At 37.6% G+C, this 27,316-nt stretch overlaps 1 protein-coding gene across 1 annotated transcript; it reads left to right on the top strand.

The window, feature by feature from the left end:
* The first annotated feature begins 8,078 nt into the window (after positions 1-8,078).
* On the top strand, positions 8,079-20,548 carry LOC131951301 (uncharacterized). Its single transcript, XM_059313665.1, is given in 4 exon segments — positions 8,079-8,184; positions 11,620-11,912; positions 17,915-18,114; positions 18,512-20,548. Coding segments are annotated over 3 exon segments (2,487 nt in total). The 5' UTR covers positions 8,079-8,184; positions 11,620-11,662.
* The last annotated feature ends 6,768 nt before the right edge of the window (positions 20,549-27,316 follow it).

Here is a 27,316-nt window from a genome sequence, read left to right as displayed (position 1 = left end):
TTTCTACTTTTTAGTGCATCATTACATAAAAGCTTGTTATTAAAACGTTTTTTATGAGTTTTTTTTTCAGTACTTTACATGTTTTATTTACAATAGAGTTACATGACTAAAAACCATTGCGCGCCTACTGAACATCACGTTCAGTAGGCGCGCAATGGTTTTTGAACGCAGCCATTACGTGATGGCGCAGCTATTGAAGGTGATGACGCGTGTGGTGTGGTTGGCTAGACATGCCTACTAATTCGGTCCAAATTTTTATTAATTCATAAAAAATTAATTAGGCATCCAATTAAGTCAAATTTAGTTTCAGATTGCATTGTCTTCATGTCTTGACCCACGTGCCAACTGTGAATCGTATCGGTCAAGTAGAACTGTCCGAATTTTCACTCCTGCGTTTCCGTCTAGACAGACTGACGACAGACAGAGGAAGTGAGTTAAATAAAAGCTTGTAATAAAAACAACACATTTTTAAATAAATGTATTTGACAACATATATTTTTCAATTTAGGAAAAAAATAACTCAAAAGATATAATCCTTCAAATAAAAAATATTTTAATTAAATCATTTTAATAAATCGTCGTGACGAATAGATTTTTGTGTACGTCAGAAGGGGAAGTTTTTCATCTTGAAAAAAAGAAAGGGAGATAATTCTTCATGTAATGCTAATCGGCTGCACATTGTTCAGCCAATTCCCTTTCCAACCCCTCAATGGCGTTATTCCATAAAGTTCGGGTCATCTCCAGACAGTTAGGGTTGCTGATCACACTGGTCTTCAAACAGTCCACACGGTCCCGTTTTCTCCTTAAATATAAAAGTATTATCTCATAGTTATGTTGCTGTTATTTTATCTCGTACATAAACGACCCACAAGTTAAACAGATTCTTACATCATACATAATAGTTACAAGGCGTCACATATGACTAGACCCCCCCCCCCCGTCCTACTTTATGTCGTCACTTACGGACGCCCTTCTCCCCATTAATATATAAGGTATCTGTTTACTTGTTTCAAACTTGTCAAAAGCGAGTACTTGACACCCCCCCCCCCCCACCTCTCCTCTCAACACTCCGCCAACCCCGCCATCAAATATTGACTAAAGAGCTAACAGTATAAAAAAATTCAACACACGATAATATTTTTGTTTTATGTAGCCCTAGTTAATTAAGACAATCACGAAGGCGACATATTAAAAAAAAGCAATTAGGGTAAGAATTTAAATGATAGATATTAAATTCAAAACTTGCATACACAAATGTTCTCTATACAAAAATATTTAATTTATCCAAAAGATTATTAGTATTAAACTATTAATAAAGAAGGAAGAGGGGGGGGCAGAAATCAACGTAAAACACTAGTCTAGCGACCCCCCCCCCTCCCCAGTTATGGATGTACTATTAAAGAGGCAATGCATGTTTCACCTGCAAGACAAAGAATAAAAAACTGAAGGTGAGAGTGTACTCACTGACAGGGGTCACAGTGTTGTGTGTAGCATTTGGTCAGGTCACACTCACCTACGTCATCATCGCCTACAGCACTTGGCAGGGTAGGGACTGTAACAAAGTAAATTTGTTAAGGTAGGGACTGTAACAAAGTAAATTTGTTAAGGTAGGGACTGTAACAAAGTAAATTTGTTAAGGTAGGGACTGTAACAAAGTAAATTTGTTAAGGTAGGGACTGTTACAAAGTAAATTTGTTAAGGTAGGGACTGTAACAAAGTAAATTTGTTAAGGTAGGGACTGTAACAAAGTAAATTTGTTAAGGTAGGGACTGTTACAAAGTAAATTTGTTAAGGTAGGGACTGTAACAAAGTACATTTGTTAATGTAGGAACTGTGACAAAGTACATTTGTTAATGTAGGAACTGTAACAAAGTACATTTGTTAATGTAGGAACTGTGACAAAGTACATTTGTTAATGTAGGGACTGTAACAAAGTACATTTGTTAATGTAGGAACTGTGACAAAGTACATTTGTTAATGTAGGAACTGTAACAAAGTACATTTGTTAATGTAGGAACTGTGACAAAGTACATTTGTTAATGTAGGAACTGTAACAAAGTACATTTGTTAATGTAGGAACTGTGACAAAGTACATTTGTTAATGTAGGAACTGTGACAAAGTACATTTGTTAATGTAGGAACTGTGACAAAGTACATTTGTTATTGTATATTTGTTAATTTAGGAACTGTAACAAAGTATATTTGTTATTGTATATTTGTTATTGTAGGAACTGTAACAAAGTACATGTGTAAATGTAGGTACTGTAACAAAGTATATTTGTTAATGTAGGAACTGTAACAAAGTATATTTGTTAATGTAGGAATTTTAACAAAGTACATTTGATAATGTAGGAACTGTAACAAAGTACATTTGTTAATGTAGGAACTCTAACGTTAATATTTGCAAACATGGCTGTGGTGTAACGTTGCTAGTTGTAAAATGAAGGCACCAACACACCAGTGATAAGCAGCAACAACAGCAGACGTCTAAAGGTGTGAACCATCTTGTCCTTCTGCTTGTCTCACCTGTGAAAAGAAAAGGTCACAGGTCACTGTGGACGCTGTTAGTGCTGGATGGTGGAGTGAGTTGGTCAAGGTCAATCGTTCGGATTACATCACGTGTTTTCACATTACAAACGGGAGGTGTTCTTAAATATATAGGCCTCTATGGACAGGATCAAAAGGCCTGGACAATTTTAAAGAGCCTACTTGCATTCAAATATTATGGTTTACTTATACATAGATTGAATACAAAAGTCCAATTACAATTTTAATTTTAAACCTCATAATGCAAAAGTGTCATTAAATAGTGATTCAAGAGATTTTTTTTTAAAATCGACATGATTGGTTGAGGGGGTTTGGGCTTATACGTAGAGCTAAAAAAAAATTGGGATAAAAGAAAAATAATATAAATATTATAAGCAGCCGGTATCTTATGTTGAGTACGATGAGACACATGAAATCAAACAATATTCCCGTTCAAACATCTGTATCTATAGCAGTCCTCCGCAGTTTATGTTTAAGGTTTAAAATAGCATAAAACACATTTAGTCAAATAAAAATGACCCGCATTCAGTTCTTAGTAAGAAAATTTGGTATGTAAAAACAATATTCTTTTATATATATAATTGTTTAATTCTGTTTATTATTTGATTTTATTTAGGCATATATATATATATATATATATATATATATATATATATATATATATATATATATATATATATATAGATATAGATATAGATATAGATATAGATATATATAGATATATATATAGATATATAGATATATATATACATATATATATATACATATATTTATATATATATATATATATATATATATATATATATATATATATATATATATATATATATATATATATATATATATATATAACTGTTTGTCCTACACCACTATAAAGTTTATACGTCTAGCAGTAGTCCACTTTGAAGTGTTTTTCGACAATAAAATAAACCAACCTACACTAACAAAACCAAACAATATTGAAACGGGCGTATAAATCAGAAGTTGGAATACACTTTTATAATTAAAATAATTGATTTAGGCCTATTAAATAACGCAACCTGACAACATACAAAACTTTAATTAAAACGATTGACGTCATCAACTAAAATATTTTTTACCGTGATTTTGAAAACTTACCCAACGCTCTACATTTTTCTTTTTTCTGTCTTTGAATTTTTCGAGAAACTCAGTCTGTTACTATCGTCATTACATATTAGGATGGTTTATATTTTGTTTCTGTTTTATTGAAAATAAATAGTATCGACTGAATTTGATTGCAGTTACACCAAACCTTGCCCAAAACTCCAAAATCGAAAGACCTTGGACTTGAACTGAATTGTATTACATTAAGGATGGTTCACTAATGGGGGTATTCATCGGATATCTGACGGAAGATGTTTGACCACTGGTAAGGTTCCCACGGAGTTCGCCTGTTTTTTGTGACCTGCATATGAAGGGATACTGTGGTCACTAAGCCCAGCCGTCTTTACTTCCCTCGACGTAAGTTAGGTACCAGTCTGAGCTGGTTGGACTGAAGGACGCTCTACGGATTCGAACCCTGATTTGTCCTCGAGATTTTTGGGTTAGTAGTCGTTTGCTCTACTATTCGACCATGGAGACAGAAAAATTAGCTCAGTGTGTACTAATCGATCAGCCGTAAGTGACGTCACCCCCTTCCTATTCCCCCCCCCCCTCCTCTCATATCGTCACAGATTGTCGCTAAAAGTTAAATCATCTCTAACTTCCACGACCCATGGATGACAACTTGTAATGTACACCATAGCTGTGAAAGTGGTGGTTTGTTTTACAATGCATTCGCAGTTTTCTTTTGTAATACACCAGTGTAACTTTTTGTTCCATCATATACCTGTGTAACTTTTTGTTTCTTTATATACCTGTGTAACTTTTCGTTCCGCCATATACCTGTGTAACTTTTTGTTCCATCATATACCTGTGTAACTTTTTGTTCCATCATGTACCTGTGTAACTTTTTGTTTCGCCATATACCTGTGTAACTTTTTGTTCCGCCATATACCTGTGTAACTTTTTGTTTCGTCATATACCTGTGTAACTTTTTGTTTCGTCATATATCTGTGTAACTTTTTGTTTCGTCATATACCTGTGTAACTTTTTGTTTCGTCATATACCTGTGTAACTTTTTGTTTCGTCATATACCTGTGTAACTTTTTGTTTCGTCATATACCTGTGTAACTTTTTGTTTCGTCATATACCTGTGTAACTTTTTGTTTCGTCATATACCTGTGTAACTTTTTGTTTCGTCATATACTTGTGTAACTTTTTGTTTCGTCATATATCTGTGTAACTTTTTGTTTCGTCATATATCTGTGTAACTTTTTGTTTCGTCATATATCTGTGTAACTTTTTGTTTCGTCATATATCTGTGTAACTTTTTGTTTCGTCATATACCTGTGTAACTTTTTGTTTCGTCATATATCTGTGTAACTTTTTGTTTCGTCATATATCTGTGTAACTTTTTGTTTCTTTATATACCTGTGTAACTTTTTGTTTCGTCATATATCTGTGTAACTTTTTGTTTCGTCATATATCTGTGTAACTTTTTGTTTCGTCATATATCTCTGTAACTTTTTGTTTCGTCATATATCTGTGTAACTTTTTGTTTCGTCATATACCTGTGCTACTTTTTCCCTGCAGCTGTCAAGGGTTATACGCTACATCAAAACAGTCCTTAGAGATACGACCTTGTCCTTCAAGCAAAAAAAAAAAAAAACAACAACCACAACATCGGAGACACCAGACCAATTTTCATCGTGTGTAATCTTTAGATCTTCGCTACCATACTTATTTGTCTAAAACCCTGCCTGTAATCTGAAGACCTACGTTAACGCAACAGTTGATGCGATACCCCTGTAGCTTACTTAAGCACAAAATTTGCATTTGAAGTTGTAGTATAAAGTCACGCACCTGAAGACAAAACTCCGCTAGTCAACAATTCCGTCATGTGCTACTTGAACCTGTTCAAGTTTTGTTTACTCGGGTACCAGATATGGGGCGGGGTGGTCGAGTGGAACAATTAGGGACTGCCAGCCAGGAAAAGTTGCCAGGCTCGAACCCATGTCAAGTCAACGCACAACTGCGAGTACCTGTCTGGAAACTGAATTTTAAGTCGGTAGGGCGCCATTTAACACTTAAGTAAGCTTTACAGTAAATCAAAATATTTCAGGAACTTGATAATCCTGTATGGGCTTTACTGTTAAAGAGAGTTAGGATTTATATTGGATAATGTTAGAAACTTTTAGGATTTATATTGGATAATGTTAGAAACTTTTAGGATTTATATTGGATAATGTTAGAAACTTTTAGGATCTGTAAATCCCAGGGACCTGCTGGATCTTGTAAACTTAATAAACATATATTTGAAAGGTACAATGTAGAGCGCTTTGAAATTCGAGCACATATGTTAAGACACTAAACTTGGCATAAATATATGGTAAAAAGAGACCAACACTTCATTAAAAATCATTATTTTACGGAAAAAAACAACCAAACAAACAACTGAAACTTAGACTATTAAACACGGACATTTACAAATTAAAAATGGATATGTACAACTTATTAAACCTGGACAAAAAGATTTTTAAAAAGCACGAACATTTAGATTTAACAAAGAACGGGCATTCCAATCTTATTATACAGGGACGTTTCAATTTTATCAAACCCGGACATTTCAATTTTATCACACACGGACATTTAGAGTTATACAAAACACGGACGTTTAAATCTTAAACGACTTCTACTACTACACAAAAGAAACACGACAACTCTTCCATGAAAAACCTTTCCCGACCCCGTGCAGCCCTCCTTACACCACCCATCATAGCATGACGAAACCCAACACCCCTTCACAAATGGCACGTTGATCTATATACATGTTAGTGGCCTGTTCTGTAGACACTTCAGACGTCTTACAAAGTTTTCCACAAAAATTCACGTTCATTGCGTGAATAGACGATACGTGCTACCACAAACCACACGTACAAAAGTTGAGGCTACCACAAACCACACGTACAAAAGTGGAGGCTACCACAAACCACACGTACAAAGGTGGAGTTTACCACATTCTTCCGTTTTCATGGATGTAATTAGTTGATGTTCATTTGGGAATTATCAGTAGTATGTGTCCAATGGTGTTTGTACAATGGTCGTGTGTGTACGATGGTGTGTGTACAATGGTGTGTGTACAATGGTGTGTATACAATGGGGTGTGTACCATGGTATGTGTACAATGGTATGTGTACAGTGGTGTGTGTACGACAATAAGTGGTGTGTGTACAATCATCAGTCGTGTGTGTAGAATGGTTTGTGTACAATGGTGTTTGTACAATGGCAGAGGCGTAGCGAGGGGGGGGGGGGCGGGGGTGCATATGTCACCGGGCGCCGACCTTAGGGGGCGCCTAAATGGATTGGAAAAACAAATTAAAATCTCATTTTAGCTGTATTTTTTTTATTATAAGTATAAAAATATATGGGGGAGGGTGCAAATTGAAATTTTGAGGGGTGATGGGGGGGGGGGGCGCAAATTGAAAATTGAAAGGTTGCTCCCGAGGGGGTCGTCAAATTGAAAGTTTGTCCCCGGGCGCAAGGAAGGGTCGCTACGCCTCTGTACAATGCTGTGTACAATGGTATGTGGTGTGTACGACAATAAGTGGTGTATACAATCATCAATCGTGTGTGTACAATGGTGAGTGGGTGAGTGTACAAAAGTATATATTTGTGTATATTATGTGTATTTGTACAAAAGTGTGTGCAATAAGCAGTGGTGTCTGTAGAATGATCAGTGGCGTATGTACTATAGAACATGACAGACATGATAAGGAACTTGCTAAAAACAGAACGAACATGACAGATAAGAGAAGGAACAACAGAAGGAACATGACAGACAAGAGAAGGAACATGACAGACAACAGAAGGAACATGACAGACAACAGAAGGAACAACAGAAGAAACATGGCAGACTAGAGAAGGAACTTAACAGACAATATAAGGAACATGACAGACTAGAACAAGGCAAACATCTGAAATCTCCAACCTGCCTGCAACTGTTTCATATTTCCACCAATCAAGACAACCCCCAGCAGTTCAAAGTTCACGGAATAAATTAAAAATTAAAATGTTTTAGGAGAAACGCTTCAGTGGATCTCTAATCTATTCAAATATTCTTTTCACAGAGCCACGTCACAGCACGTAGCTTACATAACTCGGCAATATTTCGTTTTAATACAGAACACATTTTCCCTATACGCCAGCGCTTGTATACACTTAAATGCATGCCTTATTTATTCTTTTCTTTGGAACCGGGAAGAAAATGTATAACTCCAATAGACTCAAGTTTTCTATCGCAATAGGGGTAATGTGTGGGAGTGGGGGTAGGTAATCCTGGTCACATAGTTCGCCCCCTCACTAGTGGCAGAGAGATTTGCCTGTCGATATACCAGGCCGCTAAACCCCGGGTTAACGGGGGGTGGGGATCGCATTACCTGAGGCTTGTAGCTTGACGAACGTGAAGTAGATCGAGCATGACAGAGATAGGGTAGGATAACAACGGACGCTTGTTTTTTTCTAGTCATAGGCTCCAATACATTGTGTGTTGGCAGCGATAGGAGCAGGCTATGAGAGGTTCGTATGTTGTTTGTTTTTTAATTTTACATAGACATAATAGTCGCTTTGACAGCATGAGGTAACAATGCGAGATACAATCGATACAATTTAATTTTCCTACATAGTTAATTGTATATGCATCATATGCCGAGGTCTCAGAAAGAGAAAGAGGTGAAATTTACTTCACCTGCCCTGCTGACCGTCAGGTACGAAAGGAACTTTACTTACTTTAATTATAAGCGAGATATTTTAATGAAATATTGGATCATGGATAATTTAATTTCTGATGTTGCGTATCGGTTATAAGAAGATTTTAGACAAAACATATGGCTTGATTAGGCAATATATATATATATATATATATATATATATATATATATATATATATATATATATATATATATATATATATATATATATACAGTTTAAGAAAACAATATCTATTTCAAATATATTTCAATTTCTTTTAAACCCAATACAGTTTTGTAAAATATCTTTTTATTTCTTGTAATAACACAGTCGAGTACCGTACAATTTTATTTTGTCGGTGTTGATTATGCTGTTAGGAGTAGATTGCAATAGCAAAACTAGAAATGCAGTTTGAATGCAGTATAAATGAAATTACATGGCTTAGTTGTTAGCAAGTAATTAAAGTTTGTTAAATTCAAAATTTACGATAATATTTTGAAAATTTTATTATGTTTTATTTATACAAGATTACGTATAAGTTTCAGAACGCTATAAATATACCCCCCCCCCCCACACACACAACACACACATTTTTTGTTGTTGCAACCTGCCCAAATTACATGTTTCCGTGTGAACCGCTAATTGGCTCATTATGACCATGTTCCATTGAAAAATCGGCAGACAATTGAACATCTTCAGTAAATTATCGTGCAAGGAACAATTAAATGCCAGCCAACATAGCTAATAAGGTAATCTATCGTGCAAGAAACATTTGAATACTAGCCAGCATAGCTTATAGGATAATCTATCGTGCAAGAAACAATTGAATACTAGTTGATAGTGTAAACTATCGTGCAAGAAACAATTGAATACTAGTTGATAGTGTAAACTATCGTGGAAGAAACTATTGAATACTAGTTGATAGTGTAAACTATCGTGCAAGAAACAATTGAATACTAGTTGATAGGATAATCTATCGTGCATGAAACAATTGAATACTAGCTAATAGGGTAATCTATCGTGCAAGAAACAATTGAATACTAGTTGAAAGGGTAATCTAACGTGCAAGAAACAATTGAATACTAGCTAATAGGATAATCTGTCGTGCAAGAAACAATTGAATACTCGTCAGCAGAACAGATAAATAATACACGGCAGTATTGGAAAATGTGCTTTTAAACGCGTTGTGGCTGTTATAACTATGTAAAAAGTTGTGGCTTTTATAATTATTATGTAAAAAGTTGTGGCTTTTATAATCATTACGTAAAAAGTTGTGGCTTTTATAATTATTATGTCAATGATTGTGGCTGTTATAAATATGTACAAAGATTGTGGCTGTTATACTAATTATGTCAAAGGACGGTTTACCTTACTTTTGGTTCTTCACATGATAGATTATTAACTTGAATAACTCAAACCTTTAGCAATATTTTGTCATCTTCTAGCAGCCGTCTAAAAGAAATTTGGCTTAAAGCATTATGTGTCAAATTTTGTCTCTCTAAAACAATATGTAAAGATGTTATATAAAGTACCCACAAAAAAAAAAAGAAATCTACTTAATGGTGGATGATTTAAGAGCTGCGGGTACAGTAGTTTATCTGTAGGTTCCACCCCGTGTTGGTCCCATATTGATAAACACACAGTTATTGTGAGGTATGTGTCACCAGATGAAGGTGTCTCTATTCGTCGTTCTCGAACTTTCCTAGATGAGTGAAGCCACCCCGGGGAAGTTATAGTTAAGATGGCACACAACTACCTTACAACTACCTTACAACTACCTTACAATTAGTGCAGCTTATGTTTTGTCAAGTGTAGAGGCCAGTCATATGATAATGCTGCAAATATGTCTGACTAGTTCAAGCATATGCAAGAAATTATATAGAATTACGATATATATGTATGAATGTGTATTCTATGTGCTGTTCAATTGTTAAATCTTGTTGTCACAGCTAAGCAACTGATTGTTGCTTAGCTGCTGCCAACGTTTTTAGGAACCTTTCCAGAAAGATATCATTTCTATTCATCTTCTACACATTCATAGTTTCTTCAAGGCATCTCTTCGGGGGGGGGGGGGGGCGAAGAAAGTCTACCGCCCCCCGAACGAAATGGAATTTATATAGAAAATATATACTTTTGACAGTGTCCGCGCCCCCCCCCCCCCCCTCCGAAAATTTCAAATGCACCCCCGGAGAAAAAAAGTCTGAAAGACACATTCATGGGCAAAATGATTGTTTTCGAAAATAGTTTAAAGCTACCAAAGTCTTGGCCAAACTAAATGGGAAGCATATTTCATGCCAACAATCGCAATACTTGACAGTTATGATGAAATGTTTTCTGCATTACATCAGCTACACAGAGATAAAGCAATGCGAAACAAGACATCAAGCCATAAATATTTTGAATACAATAGTGACGTTTGAATTGATAGTATTTTAGTTAAGGTGAATTTCACAAGACTAATCAAGCCATTAATTAGTCTGAATGTGTGTAGGAAAATATGTCTCTCGGATTTTGTTAAAGGTACCAGGATGTATAAAGTAAATGTGAAGAAAACAAAAGAAAAATTGTTTTAATATTAATGTCAAGCAGATGACGTATCAACGATGATAAAGATACGTATGTCTTGAAACCAGCAAAGCATAGTTTCCCACAAGCATATACTTTTTTTCTTAAAGCTCATTCAAGCATAGATCAAACGGTTTTCTACAAGCATATATTTATATCTTTAAACGCATCCAAGCATAGTTTCTCAGGGGCATATATTTATGCATTGAACCTCATCCAAGCATAGTTTCCCACAAGCATATACTTGAACCTCATCCAAGCATACATCAAGCGGTTTTCTACAGCATATACTTGTCTCTTAAAACTCATTCAATCATGTATCAAGCAGTTTTTTACAGCATATACTTGTGTCTTAAAACTCATCCAAGCATATGTTCTGCCTTTACAAGTATTCAGCGCTGCCATCGATTATGCTAAATCAGCGACCCCTATCTCCTACAAGAACAAAAAGCTTGAACATCTGAACAAATCACCCGCCCACAATGGAACAAACTGAACAGTATTACACTGAACCACGCGACGCTTCAGTGAACACGCAGACCTACGTATATAGCTTTGGCATCCAGTTTGTTGAAATCAATATAAAACTGTATTATGTACGGCTATCTTTGTCTCGGTCCTTTTTGATCGTTATATCACGTGGTCTAAATGGCTTTGTTATGAATTCATTTATCCCGATCGTTCGTTATTTTTATTCAGGTACTGGAATTCCCGAGTGCCTTTAGCAGCAGACGGCAAAAGAATGGGACTGACGAAGAAGAGCGATAAACGTAAAGCGAGGCAGTCGGAAATGAAATCAAGCGAGCCGAAAGATATGAGGGCGAAAAGGTTATTAGAAAATGGCGGAGAGGGTGACCATGCGAAGGATATTCTGCCCCATTTTGTTCCGTATTTGGTTGTGTGTGTGACGCTGGTGTTTCGTGTGTATTACGTCACGTTGCCTAGCAGCATGTGGATTCTTCATCCCGATGAAATATATCAGTCAATGGAAGGTGAGCATTTGTCAAGAGCTGTTAATTTACTGATAACTAAATGAAATTAAGTCCACAAACAAACACACCTTAGACACGCATTCACACATACATATTTACATACATGCATATATATATATATATATATATATATATATATATATATATATATATATATATATATATATATATATATATATATATATATATATATATATATATATATGCATGTGTACCCTAAAGTTTTTTTCAGACTTGTGTTTGTATAAATCTAAGTGTATTCACTCCACTCTGAAGCTATCGTAAGATCCGTGAATTAGATTTGGCCCACTGAGTTATGTCACTTTAAGACCATTTTACCGTCCCGATTTAGCCTGACACTGCCGCTATTTACCTCACTTAACGTCACAATTTCTCGCCCGCTGGGAGTCGGCCAACCGTGACGTTAAAGAAAAAGATATTCTGAATGTACAGCAAAATGTGACCTGATTTTTGTCGCCCTTGAGGACTGGGTTCAGTGAGTTGATTCCCTTTGATTGGGAAGGGCGGGTAAGCAGGCCAGGGAAATCTTAAGACATGAAATAAAAGAAATGTTGAAAAATCGGCCGCTTTTTAAGTCTAGAGGTTATGATAAAAATTAGGTTGGCTTTGGTTAAGCAGTAACGTACATCAAGGTATTACACTTGGGTGTAAAATGGTTTCTAGTGTTAAGGCTAAACGATAGTTTAATTTTTCGTTAAGTTTTAGAGTGTAGGCTAAGATTATGATTCAAACTTTAATTATGGTTGAGATAAATGTAAGTAACACGAGTTACACGAACATTTAAAGTTGTAAAATTTAGATTGTCACATACAATTAGGATGCCGTCTGCTTCAACCTGGGTAGGTTCGTCTGACGCCCAGCTAGATCAGGCTGACTCGCTTGAGTTACGGAACTTGAAAAAAGGGCCACCCCGCAAAATTTTCTTTAGCCCCCCTCTCATATATATATATATATATATATATATATATATATATATATATATATATATATATATATATATATATATATATATATATATATATATATATATATATATATATATATACTAGCCGTCCCGGCCAGGCCCTGCTCTGGCTTCTGTGAAAAACCTTTCTGTTAAAGACCATTACCTGTGTGTTTAGTAATCATCATAAACCCGGCATTGCACACCCAAACCAAAACCAAAACAACAAAACGCAAACATAACGCTAACACAATTACAAATACAAACGAAAACAAAAACCTAGCAACAAACCCAACCACAACCACAAACACCAATACAAACACAAAGAAAAAACAAACGAAAACAAAAACCTAACAACAAACCCAACCACAAACACCAATACCAAAAAAAAAAAACAACGAAAAAGCAAACGAAAACAAACCAAATCCAAACGCAAAACCAACCAAAAACACAAATACAAACCCAAACAAAAAAAACACAAACAAAAACGAAAAAAGAAAGAACAAAAACGAACCAAATCAAAACGCAACCACTAACGCAAACCCACCTAAACACAAAGAAAACACTAACGCGAACATAAACGCCCGGGGCGGAATCACCTGTTTTAGCTTAATGAACGACTATAGTACCCCAACTTATTCATAGTTTTTGCACTCACTTAAACGAACGCGCCTGTTTCAATTTAATGAACAATTATAATACTCCAAGCTTATCCGTAAAATACCTACAACATTTGCACTTGATCAATCCCCGCTAATTATGCAATTATTTTTTTCCCAACACCAAAACAAAGTAATTAAAAAGTAAATGCTTTTCAACTAATGCAATGGTTTTATAAAGGGAAGTAATTGTGTTTTGCCTAATTTATCAAAGGGAAGTAAGCGCTATAGGACTAAAAAAAGACGTAATTAGAATTTTTGTAAAAGATGATATTTTTTTAAAACGTGTGTTTAATGAACAAGCCGACAATTATTACTATAATTTGAAAAATGAAAATGATTTCCCAACACTTTTAATAGTAATTTTTAAACTCATAAATTTAGACAAATGCGCACGATAATTTTCTAACACTTAAATCCATCGATAACCAGCGACAAACAAACATATGCGTTACAGAAGTGAGCTTTATATATTAGATATATATATATATATATATATATATATATATATATATATATATATATATATATATATATATATATATATATATATATATATATATATATATTTATATACACGCCTATACTTTTATATATATATATATATATATATATATATATATATATATATATATATATATATATATATATATATATATATATATATATATATATATATATATATATATATATATATATATATATGTAACGAGACTATTTGCCTGTAGTGCCAAATGTTAACGAGTTCTGCTCGACAACGCCAAATGTTACCGACTCTAACCACTCATTCTACACAACATCGACCACAGTATAGATACTCGAAGATGCAGGTTCGCTATTGATCCTTTTATTACATGAATCAAAGAAATGCTTCACAATAATATAATAAATCAAAAGGAATGCTTCACAATAATAGTCTGAATCAACTGACCCCCAACAGTCCTCACTAGTCTTCACATAACTGAATGCACATGTCTATCGTCCTTCTTAACACAATACGGCTAACCCGTTCAATAACCAACTTGATACTGCCTCACTGACTGACTGATCGAGAGAGAGAGACTGCGAGCTCAGCCGTCGCCTTCCTATATATCCCCTTCGTATTCGTAATCGTATTCGGTTCTATCATAATCGTAATCGTAATCGATTCTAATCGTTGCATCAGAATGTTAATTACGCCGCTTCTGTCGTACAGTCCGATTTAATAAGCCATCTGCATCCTGTCACATCAAAGTTGACAGACCGTATTGCGTTCTTATCGTATCGCTTCCCAAGATACTACGCCTTGGCTTTCTGATCGTTATCAGCCAACACCTGCGTTATTGCATCAGTCGTGTCAAAGTTGACAGCGCTGTACTGCGTTCTTATGTCTCTGGTAACTTCCCCTAGTTACATATATACAAACACAAAATACGAACGTAGGATACTCATTGCTGAACTTGACGGGTTTTTAAAAAAATGATTTTTTCCAATTAAAACAAATTACAACATCATGTCATGTGTGTAAGTGCATTAGTGTGTTTTATGAAAATTGAAAATCAGATTTATTTTATCTCTGCCATAATACATTTCCTATTGTACAATGTAATTCTTTAGTAATTACTTTATAAAAAAATAATAATTAAGAGAAATAATTGCTTTTCCATTTGCTTAGTACAAATTTATTAAAAGGAGCTTATGAGCATTATTTAAAAAAGGGAAAAAGTCATGGAAGTGGTTTGAACGTTTGCTTATGTTTGATAAGTTTGCTTATAGGAGAAAGAGGACTCGGCTTTCACAGTGATTTAAAATCAAAGGGAAAAGAATATACAAGAGAGTGTGGTGGTGTCTATAGAATAAAGATAATCCAACCGCATCTACAGTTATCTTTTTTACAAAACAACCATCAAGTCAAAAATGCAAGAAAATTAAAGTTTTTTTAGCTATAAAAACAATTATTATGGTCGGCTGTGGGCCCCTAAATGGCGTGCACCCCCCGCATTGCGGGGTCTGACGGCACTGTAGTTCCGCCCTTGCATATGCCTGGGGCGCTAACGTGTAACCATCTAGACACAGCACATCTACACACAACACATCTACACACAGTACATCCACACACAGCATATCTACACACAGTACATCCACACACAACACATCTACACACAACACATCTACACACAGCACATCTACACACAGTACATCCACACACAACACATCTACACACAGTACATCCACACACAGCACATTTACACACAGTACATCCACACACAGCACATCTACACACAACACATCTACACACAGCACATCTACACACAGCACATCTACACACAGCACATCTACACACAGCACATCTACACACAACACATCAACACACAGCACATCTACACACAACACATATACACACAACACATCTACACACAACACATCTACACACAACACACAACACATCTACACACAACACATCTACACACAATACATCTACACACAACACATCTACACACAATACATCTACACACAACACATCTACACACAACACATCTACACACAACACATCTACACACAACACATCTACACAAACATCTACACACAACACATCTACACACAACACATCTACACACAGCACATCTACACACAACACATCTACACACAACACATCTACACACAATACATCTACACACAACACATCTACACACAACACATCTACACACACCCATCTACACACAACACATCTACACACACATCTACACACAACACATCTACACACAACACATCTACACACAACACATCTACACACAACACATCTACACACACACATCTACACACAACACATCTACACACACATCTACACACAACACATCTACACACAACACATCTACACACAACACATCTACACACACACATCTACACACAACACATCTACACACAACACATCTACACACACACATCTACACACAACACATCTACACACACATCTACACACACACATCTACACACCGAATCCCGACTTTGACAAAATGTCTGCTTTTCCCGAATCACAACCAGACAAAATGCCTGTTTTTCCCGAATCCCGACCTTGACAAAATGTCTGCTTTTTATGAATAACGGTCCTCAAAAAGTTATGCCTGTTTCTGCTGAATTCCAGCTTGACAAAATGTCTAACTTTCCTGAACCATAACCCTAACGAAATGTTTGCTTCACTATGAATACCAGCCTGACGAAATGTCTGCTTTTCTATGAATACCAGCCTGACGAAATGTCTGATTGTCCCAGAATTGTCGCAGCCATGACGAAATGTCATCTTTAATCGTCATTCAGGAAGAAAAAAAAATTAGCGAACACACTACGGATCAACACCTCAATTTTATGCCTGACTAAATCGCATTACGCTTCAAATAACTTGACAGTTGATGTAAAACTGCGTTATTAAGTACAGAGTTTCTTCCAGGCATCTCTTCGAAATGAAATGTATATAATTTATATAGAAAATATAAACTTTTAACAGTGTCCGCCCCCCCCCCCCCGAAAATTTCAAGTGCCCCCCCCCCCCCCCCCCCCCCACGGAGAATAAAGTCTGGAAGAAACACTGATTAAGTAAACCAGGTACAGCTAAACTAGGTAAATGGTCATGAAATTTTCGGCAGCTTATACAACCAAAATTGACACCAAAGGCAGAGCTTAGCATTTCTTTGGACAATACCAGCACAGGTCTAGAGACGGATCACGATATACGGGCGGCCCATGGGCTCTTCATCTAATGCCCTGGTCGCCCTATAAGGGCCTCCAATTCTCCGAGAGCCTCAATTGTTTTACTCAGAGGCAAAACAGAGCCAAATTTAAAAGCGTTGGTCCCATAAGTATTATTTTCATGTAATTTTAATGATGTAAAAAGCGAAACAGCATTTAGATAAAAACAACATGTTCATTACAACATGTACGGTAGCGGTTAACAGTGATAAGTACGGTATTCTCAGCTGAGTATATTTACACAACAAAGTAGATGAATTATATTCAACCTACGCGGTATACGACGGACTATGCAAATATTCTCTAGCACCGCGGTGTAGCGTATTTGATGTACTAAACCCAGCTCTTCACTTCATCGGCAGTTGTAGCTGAGTCAATATTGTCAACACCTTTCAATCAAAGTTTTGTCAAAAATTTTTCATGCAGGATATTTAACTCAAGTGTGGAGATAATGAATAACAGTCACACACACACACACATACACACATAAATTATACATATACATACATAATATATATATATATATATATATATATATATATATATATATATATATATATATAACATTATATATATATATATATATATATATATATATATATATATATATAATACACATAAGCATGCTAGAGTAACTCGTGCATGTGTTATTCCAGTGGCCCACACATAGTTGTACGGGTACGGACTGAGACCTTACGAGTTCATGCAGCCAGTGAGGGGAGACAACCTCTCCCACTACCAGAAGATAGAACACAAGCTTGGCATGAGGGCCCTGAGGTCGCCCTTGTTTCCCCAGTTTTTCATGCTGCTCTCTTCTGTCGTGTCCGTTACAGGGTACTCGCCCAACCCATATATGGTTAGTATGATGTTGTGTTGGTGGTCGTGGTTTTGATGGTGTTGTTGGGGGTGGTGATGGTGTTGTTGTTGCTGGTGGTTTTGATGTTGCTGTTGTAGGTAGTGATGGTGTAGTTGTTGTCGGTGGTGATCGTGTTGTTGTTAGTGGTGATGGTGTTGTTGTTGGTGGTGATGTTGTTGTTGGTGGTGGTGATGGTGCTGTTGTTGATGTTGGTGGTGGTGATAGTGTTGGTGGTGGTAATGGTGTTGTTGTGATTGGCGGTGATACCTACAGGCATGACGTAAGGTATACTTAAACCAGTAATCTTTCACTTACCTGATATATCTATTTACACCTGTAATCTTTCATTTACCTGATTTACACCTGTTCACACCTGCCTAATTTTACCTGTTCCCAGCTTTGGAGAACCGGGCATGTGTTCGTGACGTCATGCCTACCCCTGGCCGCATCCAGGTACTTCCTGTCACTGACCGGATCACGTGACGTGTCCAGCCTGGCAGCCATCTTGGTGGCCACGTCTGCTTCCCTCACCGTCTTCGGCACGCACACGCTGATCAACAGCTTTGTCTCGACCTTCACCTTTCTCGCCCTGGCCTCAGTTGTCTACGAGCTGAGGAATGTCACCCCGTCACCCCTCAACAGAACTGGAAGTTCATCTGACGATCAGCGGAGCGTACAAGAAGCGACACCTTCAGGATCGATGAAATCAAAATTAAACGGTTTACAAGGTTTCGGTAACTCTAAAAACGGTTCTTACGTAACAGAAGAAAGCGAATGTGAACAAGAGACCAATGTTTTCAGAAATGGTAAAAAAGAAGCGTCTTTACAGTCCACGAATACTCAAGTAACATTCCCGGAGTCAACACAGAAAACAAACTTTTCCAGAATTTCAGAAACCGCCCAGGAAGATCGGAGATTAGTTCAATTTATAACAGGTCTGACGTTAGCTTTGTCTGTCTATGTTCGCCCAGACTCTGCTCTCATGATCTCCATACTTACACTGCTCAGCATGAAACCACATCACTTCCGGCTTATCTGGAAGCAACAGTTCTTCTTCCTCTACCTGATTGGTGCCTGCGTCGGACTCGTGTTGGCCGTCGGCGATGACGTATACTTTTACGGCAGTTTCGCCCTGTCCCCCGTCAACTGGGTGAAGTTTAACGTGTTCTCTGGCATGGCCCCCAAACTGTTTGGAACTTCTGGTATGTTCTTCTACATAGAGGAAGTTTTTCTCCACAATGTCGGGATGATGTGTTTAAGTTTGGTATTTGTTGTCTACTTTATTTGCTTGCTATGCGTGCACTGTTACTTTATCTTGAGCAAGATGAACTTCACAGGGCGGGGTTTATCAAATAATGATATTAATTGTCAAAGTAAGGGGCGGTTACTGGAGGTAGAACAAAGTAAGGGGCTGTTACTGGAGGTAAAAGACTCCAGCATGATCGCCCCTTGTTTGTGTGTCGTCATGTTGGTGGCTGTCTTCTCCCTGTCCGGACACAAAGAGACACGTTTCCTCCACGACGCCCTCGTCCTCTTCTACGGCGCCCTGGCGTCTGCGGCTGTAACTCTACTCCACCTACTCAAGTCCAGACTGTGGCAGGTCGCCCTCTTGACCTCCTCCCTCCTTCTCCTCCTGGCACACGAGAGACACGCCATACAGGCCGCGAAAGACTGGCAGTATTCGTACAGCGAACACAGTATCGATACCAACATTTGTCTCCGGTATTTATCCGCACAACATGACGTCACGGGTCTCTTCCTGGACCGGAACCTGCACGAAACCGGAAGTTACTCCCTGCTCCATCAGAACATTCCAGTGTTGTTCCTCTTGGGCTCGGAGTTTCTAGAGTTCGATAACGATTCGCTAGTAAATCATGATCAGCCGACTACCCCAAAAGTTAAGCTAAACAAGGGGTACTACTCTGTGACCAAAGTATCGGATCTGATCTACAAACGTAATCGAGACTTTTTACTCAAGCGGATTGTCGAGTCCCGGTACTATAACTACGCCATTGTCGAGTCCGGCAGCCGGTTCCACGTTCCGGTTTTTAAAGAGGTCTTCCGGTCTAATGACGTCATGGTGTTGAAACGAGACTACGATCCTGAAACCGAGGCCAAGATGGCGGCGGCCGTGGGGAAGGTTCCGTACGGCGGGACGAACACAACCATGGCGGAATACGAAGGCGAGGTGCTGAAGCAGCTGGGAAACTTCTACAAGGCGGCGCGCAGGTTCGAGTCCATCCTAGCCCGGGGTACACCGGAAGTGAATGTTTTGGCGTCGTTGGCGTTTTGCTACCACCGGATGGGGGATGGGAGGGGAATGAGCGACGTCTTGAGGAGGTGCTATGGGAAGTTTGATAGAGATAGATGTAACGCTGGGGATAGGGGGAGGGTGCTCCAGTTGGGGGGTGGCCCAGATTCCATGGTCGGGTAGTTGGCCAGGTGTTAATAAATGGCCATATTTGGCCAGATGTTGATAGTTGGCCAGATGTTGATAGTTGGCCAGGTGTTGATAGTTGGCCAGATGTTGATAGTTGGCCAGATGGTGATAGTTGGCCAGATGGCCAGATGTTGATAGTTGGCCAGATGTTGATGTTCGCCAGATGTTGATAGTTGGCCAGATGTTGATAGTTGGCCAGATGGCCAGATGTTGATAGTTGGCCAGATGTTGATAGTTGGCCAGATGGCCAGATGTTAATAGTTGGCCAGATGTTGATAGTTGGCCAGATGTTGATAGTTGGCCAGATGGCCAGATGTTGATAGTTGGCCAGATGTTGATAGTTGGCCAGATGTTGATAGTTGGCCAGATGTTGATAGTTGGCCAGATGTTGATAGTTGGCCAGATGTTGATAGTTGGCCAGATGTTGATAGTTGGCCAGGTGTTGATAGTTGGCCAGATGTTGATAGTTGGCCAGATGTTGATAGTTGGCCAGATGTTGATAGTTGGCCAGATGTTGATAGTTGGCCAGATGTTGATAGCTGGCCAGATGTTAATAGTTGGCCAGATATTGATAGTTGGCCAGATGATGATAGTTGGCCAGATTTTAATAGTTGGCCAGATGGCCTGTTTTCTTGCTCCTCCTCTGTGTAGATGGGTGGGAGTATGTAAGCGTGGTCATGACGGAAACGTAGGTTGGACAGAGCCATGCAGATAACTAGTGTTATTTCAGTGCTAAATGTAGGCAAATCTTCAAATTTGGCCTATGCTCAAATCAAACATGTAAGGCGGTTCTTCTTCAACAGCTTTAACTAGAGGTAATGTAGTGGGCGCATCGTTGATTTTAATTGCTTTCTCCACAATTAAGATGGAGTGAACTGAGTTAGTAAGTATATGACGAAGTGTATTTGGAAAAACTATACGCCATAATGAAACGCCTGCAAAACGTTTAAAAATTTAACTTTGGGAAGTCTAACAATAGTTTCTATAATATCGCTAATAGTTTCTATTTTAATTTTACCATAGTCTTAAAATAATTTGTACATTTAAAATCGTATACAACTTAAATAACCAGTTATAATCAATTTTAAGTATTAATATTATACTATAAATTTTTATAGATTTTTAGTATAATATTAAAAAAAATATTTATATCAATTTTACCTATAATGTTAAATTCTAAGCTCTACTTACATGTTATAATTAAGTTAACACCTTTCATTTCGCTTTGTATATTTTATCCCAAATAAAAATAAATTGAGCAATCTATATCGACGCTAGAAAAAGCGGTTATACATATTATTTTAAAATCAGTTTTTACAACGGTATGCCTCGGGGGGGGGGGGGGCACTGTTAAATGTATATATTTTCTATATAAATTCCATTTCGTTAATGGGCGGGAGGGGGGTGGGGGGGGGGGGGTTCGGTCGCCCGAGAAGAGATGCCTGGAAGAAACTCTGTCATTTATTTGTTTTATAATTAGAAAACCTGTTTACATTTCTGTTAATCGTTTTGCGCCTCCTCTAGCACCATCCATTCTACCACCGCCTTCCCTAGCACCTATCAAACCCTTCCCTAGCACCTATCATACCCTTCCCTAGCACCTATCGTACCCTTCACTAGCACCTATCATACCCTTCCCTAGCACCTATCATACCCTTCACTAGCACCTATCATACCCTTCCCTAGCACCTATCATAGCTTCACTTAGCGCATATCATTACTGTAACCTCCCCATGAATCAATCGGGGATTCGCCTTTCAATATTTATTTTAAAAATACTCAAATTAATGTGTGGGATTGTTCTGCAAAATTAAACAAACAAAAATGCTTGTACATAAAGTTTACTAACAAACCCATTCAAAGCTAGCCATAATCATAACACCTAACATACAGCTAAATGTGGCCTGAACCCAAACTAAGTTGTATATGTAGTTAATACCAGCTTGGTGCAATATGTTCTTAATGCCTTACGTTTATTCAGAATAATCTCTCTTATCAATAAATCATTGTAAAACTGTTATATGATAAAATTAAGTGTTGTTATATCATATTGTACATGTGTTGATATTATCTTTTTATCAGTATTACATTTTTAAGACTTATGAGCTTTTATTGGTTTTACATGGAGAATAGCCTCCCTTGTTCATAATAATCAAAATTATATATATATATATATATATATATATATATATATATATATATATATATATATATATATATATATTCCTACTTAAATGCATATTTTATATATATTAAATGCTTCTGTTGTAATTCAACAAAGCTATTTTAACCGCTATTAAGTGGATTTGTTTACTATCTTTTAATGTTTGTGCTATTATGTCATATTAAAAGAAATATTTAAAATTACTCCTGGATATTTATTTATTATATCACAAGGTTCAATTGAGACAGTACTATATTTTGTAGTAGTTCACATTCTGTTACTTTAGGAAAACGGAAAAAATTGAACAATAGTCTTATGTGCATCTGTGTATTCAAATATACGAAAACACTTGCATTGCATATCGACGCAGGTCAGTGATGATACTTCGTTACATGTCTTTGCAGACAGTGCTGAGTCACTCAGTTACAAACTTCAAACATGTGCCAATCAGCTTGCTACTTGGACAAAATTTAACAAAATGAAATTTACCCCGATAAACCAAGTCAATGTTTATTACAACTAATCAGAAACGCCTTCGTCTTCCATCCACCGCATTAAACATTACTATAGACAATTCAAACACTGAACAGGTTGATAGTTACAAATGCCTAGGATTGATTATAGATCACAACCTCACTTGGTCCGGTAATCTCCATCTTCTAAAAATGTCCCTATTAAAGACAACTTTTCAAATAGCAAGGATATAGAACCTTCTGGACTATAGGAGCAGGCTGGTTTTTTATGAAGCTTTTATTCAATCTAGGTTGGATTATGCTTCTGTAGTGTTGAGAGGCAGCTTTATAACTAAGCAGCGTCCTCTACTATCACTACAAAAAAGGGCAATAAAACTGGTTACAGGCTTGTCTAGTAGCCTTGATTCTTTTATCACAACTATTATGCTTCCATGAAATAAAAAGATTATATATACTAAAGCAATGTTTTAATATAAAATATTCCACGAAACAGCCCCCTCTTACTTATCAGACCTATTTTCTTCACAAAACTAAATCGTTGTCTTAATACAACTTTTTTCAAAAACATAGCTTCGCCTACTCTGATTCTAATTTGTGAAACAATCTTGCTAATAAAATCAAACTATCTAGATCTGAAAATATATTCAAAACTAAACTAAAACAACAATTATTTAATGACCTCCCTAACTGAGCCATTGAAGCATTTCTCATTCATCTGTTATATTCTTATTTTATCACATTTTGTATTTTAATTATGTAATATTATTTCTTTATTCCACATTTTTAGTGCTATGTTACTGCTATGTCCGCACTATGCTATTGCTTTTTTCAAATGCTGTTATTAAATTGTTGTTTTATTTGTTTATTTTAAAACGGCCAATGTGAAAAAAGGCCTCCGTGCCTACTATTGTTACCGTAATTGAATAAATCAAATTAAATTAAATTTGCACACGTTTAAATAAGTTCGATACACATCGAAACTATTACTTTTTTAAAAATGTCTACAATAGCACTGATTTTGTATTTATAATATAGCAAGGTAGACAACTGTGGAATTACATTAAACAATTTTTGATGTAAGAGTTATCTTTCTTTGTATTTCTCTTCATATACTTAGTACCACCTAATTTTGGAATATTATGTTATTTAAAATTAAACTTCTAAATGCAAAGTTTAAGTTTGATAAATACATATAACCCTATATATTTTAAAAACAATAAACTTTTACTTATGAACTGCAAGCGTAAATTATTGTACTATATGGTGTTCATTAATAGCATGTATTAAATCAATTATCTTATGTAGCAGTGAAATAATCTAATGTAATAAATATTTAATCTACTATTGGCGTTATCTCCCTTTTATTTTTCCTGTGTTTTAGAAATGGAGGAGTGTTTTTCATTTAAGACAATGAAAATTAATAAAAATTAGATAAACAATTAAACCTCTGTGTACCTAACTAATGCATAAGTAAACACAGATTGTAAGAAATTGCTTTTAATCTCTACATACACACCAAACAACCCGAACATATAAAATACAAAATAGGATTATAGGCCTACATGGTATAAAAATAAAATATAGAACCTAGCAGCTTAACCACTAGGAAATTATTTTTTTAAAATATCAAAACAAGAACACGTCCTGGGACAAACTTTCAATTTTCGATTTGCACCCCCCCCCTCTCTCTAAATTTTGATATGCACACCCCTCAAATTTTTCTCTATATATTTTGCTATTTTTTGCCTTGGTGTCACCCCCCCTAAATGGTGTCACCCGGTGGGGTCCGCACCCACGCCCCACCATCGCTACGCCTCTGATTGTTGTATAACCTCGCTTGATGGGTATATATGTTTGTATACATTAGTTACTGTATGAAATAGATTTGGTGACCGCATAGAGAATGATTAAGCTCTGTATTTATTTCTAAACTGTAACAGATTTACAGCCAAACTGCCATTCAGATGTCTAGCCATTTTGTCATTTATTTACACATTTACATCAAAGCCATCTACATCGTACGCAAAGTTTTAGACGTCATCAATTGATGTGGCTCTGGGCTAATCCTCCGGCATGCCTTAGTGTGATAATCCTCCAGTCGATGATGTCATGGCTTAGTGTGATAATCCTCAAGTTTATGACGTCATGCCTTAGTGTGATAACCCTCCAGTCTATGACGTCATGCCTTAGTGTGATAATCCTCCAGTCGATGACGTCATACCTTAATCTGATAATCCTCTTGACTACTTCCTCTGGCTGACAGCACCTCCAAGTATCCCGAGTGACCACTGTCCTGCCTTCCCGAGTGACCACTGTCCTGCCTTAAACACGGACAATCAGCAGACGAGCCCCTGGGGTGTGGGGGTTGATTACAGCCGGGAACAGCTGCAGCCTCGCCTTGAGTTTTACATCGCGATCTGGAAATAGCTACAGTCTCGTTCTGAGCTGAGTCGCGAGAACTACGATAATATACGACCTCGTTCTGAGATGGGTAACGGGAGCCAGACATAGATATAGCCTCGTTTTGAAGCGGATAGCTGGAACAAGGATTAGATACAGTTGTATTTTGTGGTGGGTTAGCGAAAACAGGATTAGGTACAGCCTTGGTTTGGGGTGCATCACAAGACCGAAAAGTACCTTCAGCCTCGTTGCGCCTGTTATCAGCGTGACGCACGGAGCTGTAGCAGACACCGTCGACCCGGTCATCGGGAGGTCGTGTGCATGAGTTCCCCTCGGTCGTCGTATGGTCTAGCCATCGTGTGCTCGAGTTCCCCTCGGTCGTCATATGGTCTAGCCACGACTCCACCTTAGCCCATGTTTGATGCCTCGTTCTTCTCTTGGGCGCACGGTTGCTGTAGGTGAACCCATCTCTGCCGTCTGGCATCAGCCTAGTTGACGTAGAACTCTGCTCGAATCTTCTGGAACATCTCGGAGACCGTGCCGGAGCCGCGCGTCTGCTGGCTGCCGACGAAGCTCTGTCTGACGAAAGACTTCTGGAGTTGTTGTACAGACCCGGAGTAGCCTCCCTTGAACTCGACCCCCCTCCTGCCCCCTCACTCTCCAACTCCTCCGTCCAATCCTCATCGCTGTACCCCTCGGCATCATGGTCTCGTGTCGCCATAGCAACCATTCGCGCGTCTTGGTGTACGTCCTCGTAGTCGTGCTGGTTCGAATCCCGCTGAGAACGGTAGTAGTACGAGTACATCCCCCGCCAGAACCTGCAGAAACACACGGACACCAAGACACAAACAATTAAAATCACAACTCCAATCACACCGGCAACTATGAGAATGTAATCCTTCGTTCCCGAGTCTCTCAATACGCCACCATTTTCTAAAGCCATACCCTCAGTCTCGAAGATCGGGCTAATAAGATCAGTCACATGAATCTCGTCCCCCGAAAGTTTGAACGAGACTTTAAACGTGTATCCTTTCTTTATAGTTTCGACCATATGAACACACCTACCAGAGAAGTAAGATCCGTCTCTGTTGTAGTTACACGCCATAGTATGCTCACCAATATGTTTCCCGTCAAGAAACACGTCAAGTAAGATTTGTATGGTGTTTGGGAATATTCTCTGAACATCACAAGAAACTTGGATCTGATTCCCAACCTGCTGGGCGTAACATTTGGGGTGCTTGTCCAGGTGCCACACGCTGAGACGACAAGAATCGGGTCTGATAAACTCCGGCTTTGGTAAGTTTCTTAAATCTACGACCCCGCAGTAGATCTCTGTGTCGTGGTCTGTTGTGGTGATGTTGTGGATTAGGGTCGTGCTGGTATAATTCACGTTGGGAGAGTTTTTTGTGATGTTGTAGCGACTGAAGAATACACGGCAGTCAGTTTGGTCAAAGTCGCACTGACCTATCCGGTTATCTTTGTGTGTCCAGGATGTGATACTGCGGATGTGGAAACAAACAGTTAAATACTGACATTAAGAACTGAGCATCAAATACTGACATCTAATACTGACATTGGACCAATAGTGTATGGGACTTTGACTGGGTTTTCACCCTACATTAAGATGTTGAGCTTTCTGTAGGATTTTACTAGACGGAGAGACGGGGAGTTTGTGAGCATGTGCACACCACCGTGTTTAGCCCAACACAGGACATGTGCCCACCA

Source organism: Physella acuta, unplaced genomic scaffold (assembly GCF_028476545.2).
Source record: "Physella acuta isolate Inbredline_101_S28 unplaced genomic scaffold, ASM2847654v3 ptg000065l, whole genome shotgun sequence".
NCBI lineage: Eukaryota > Metazoa > Mollusca > Gastropoda > Physidae > Physella > Physella acuta.
The sequence above is the reverse complement of the archived record's forward strand: the minus strand, read 5'-3'. Positions and strand labels throughout refer to the sequence as shown.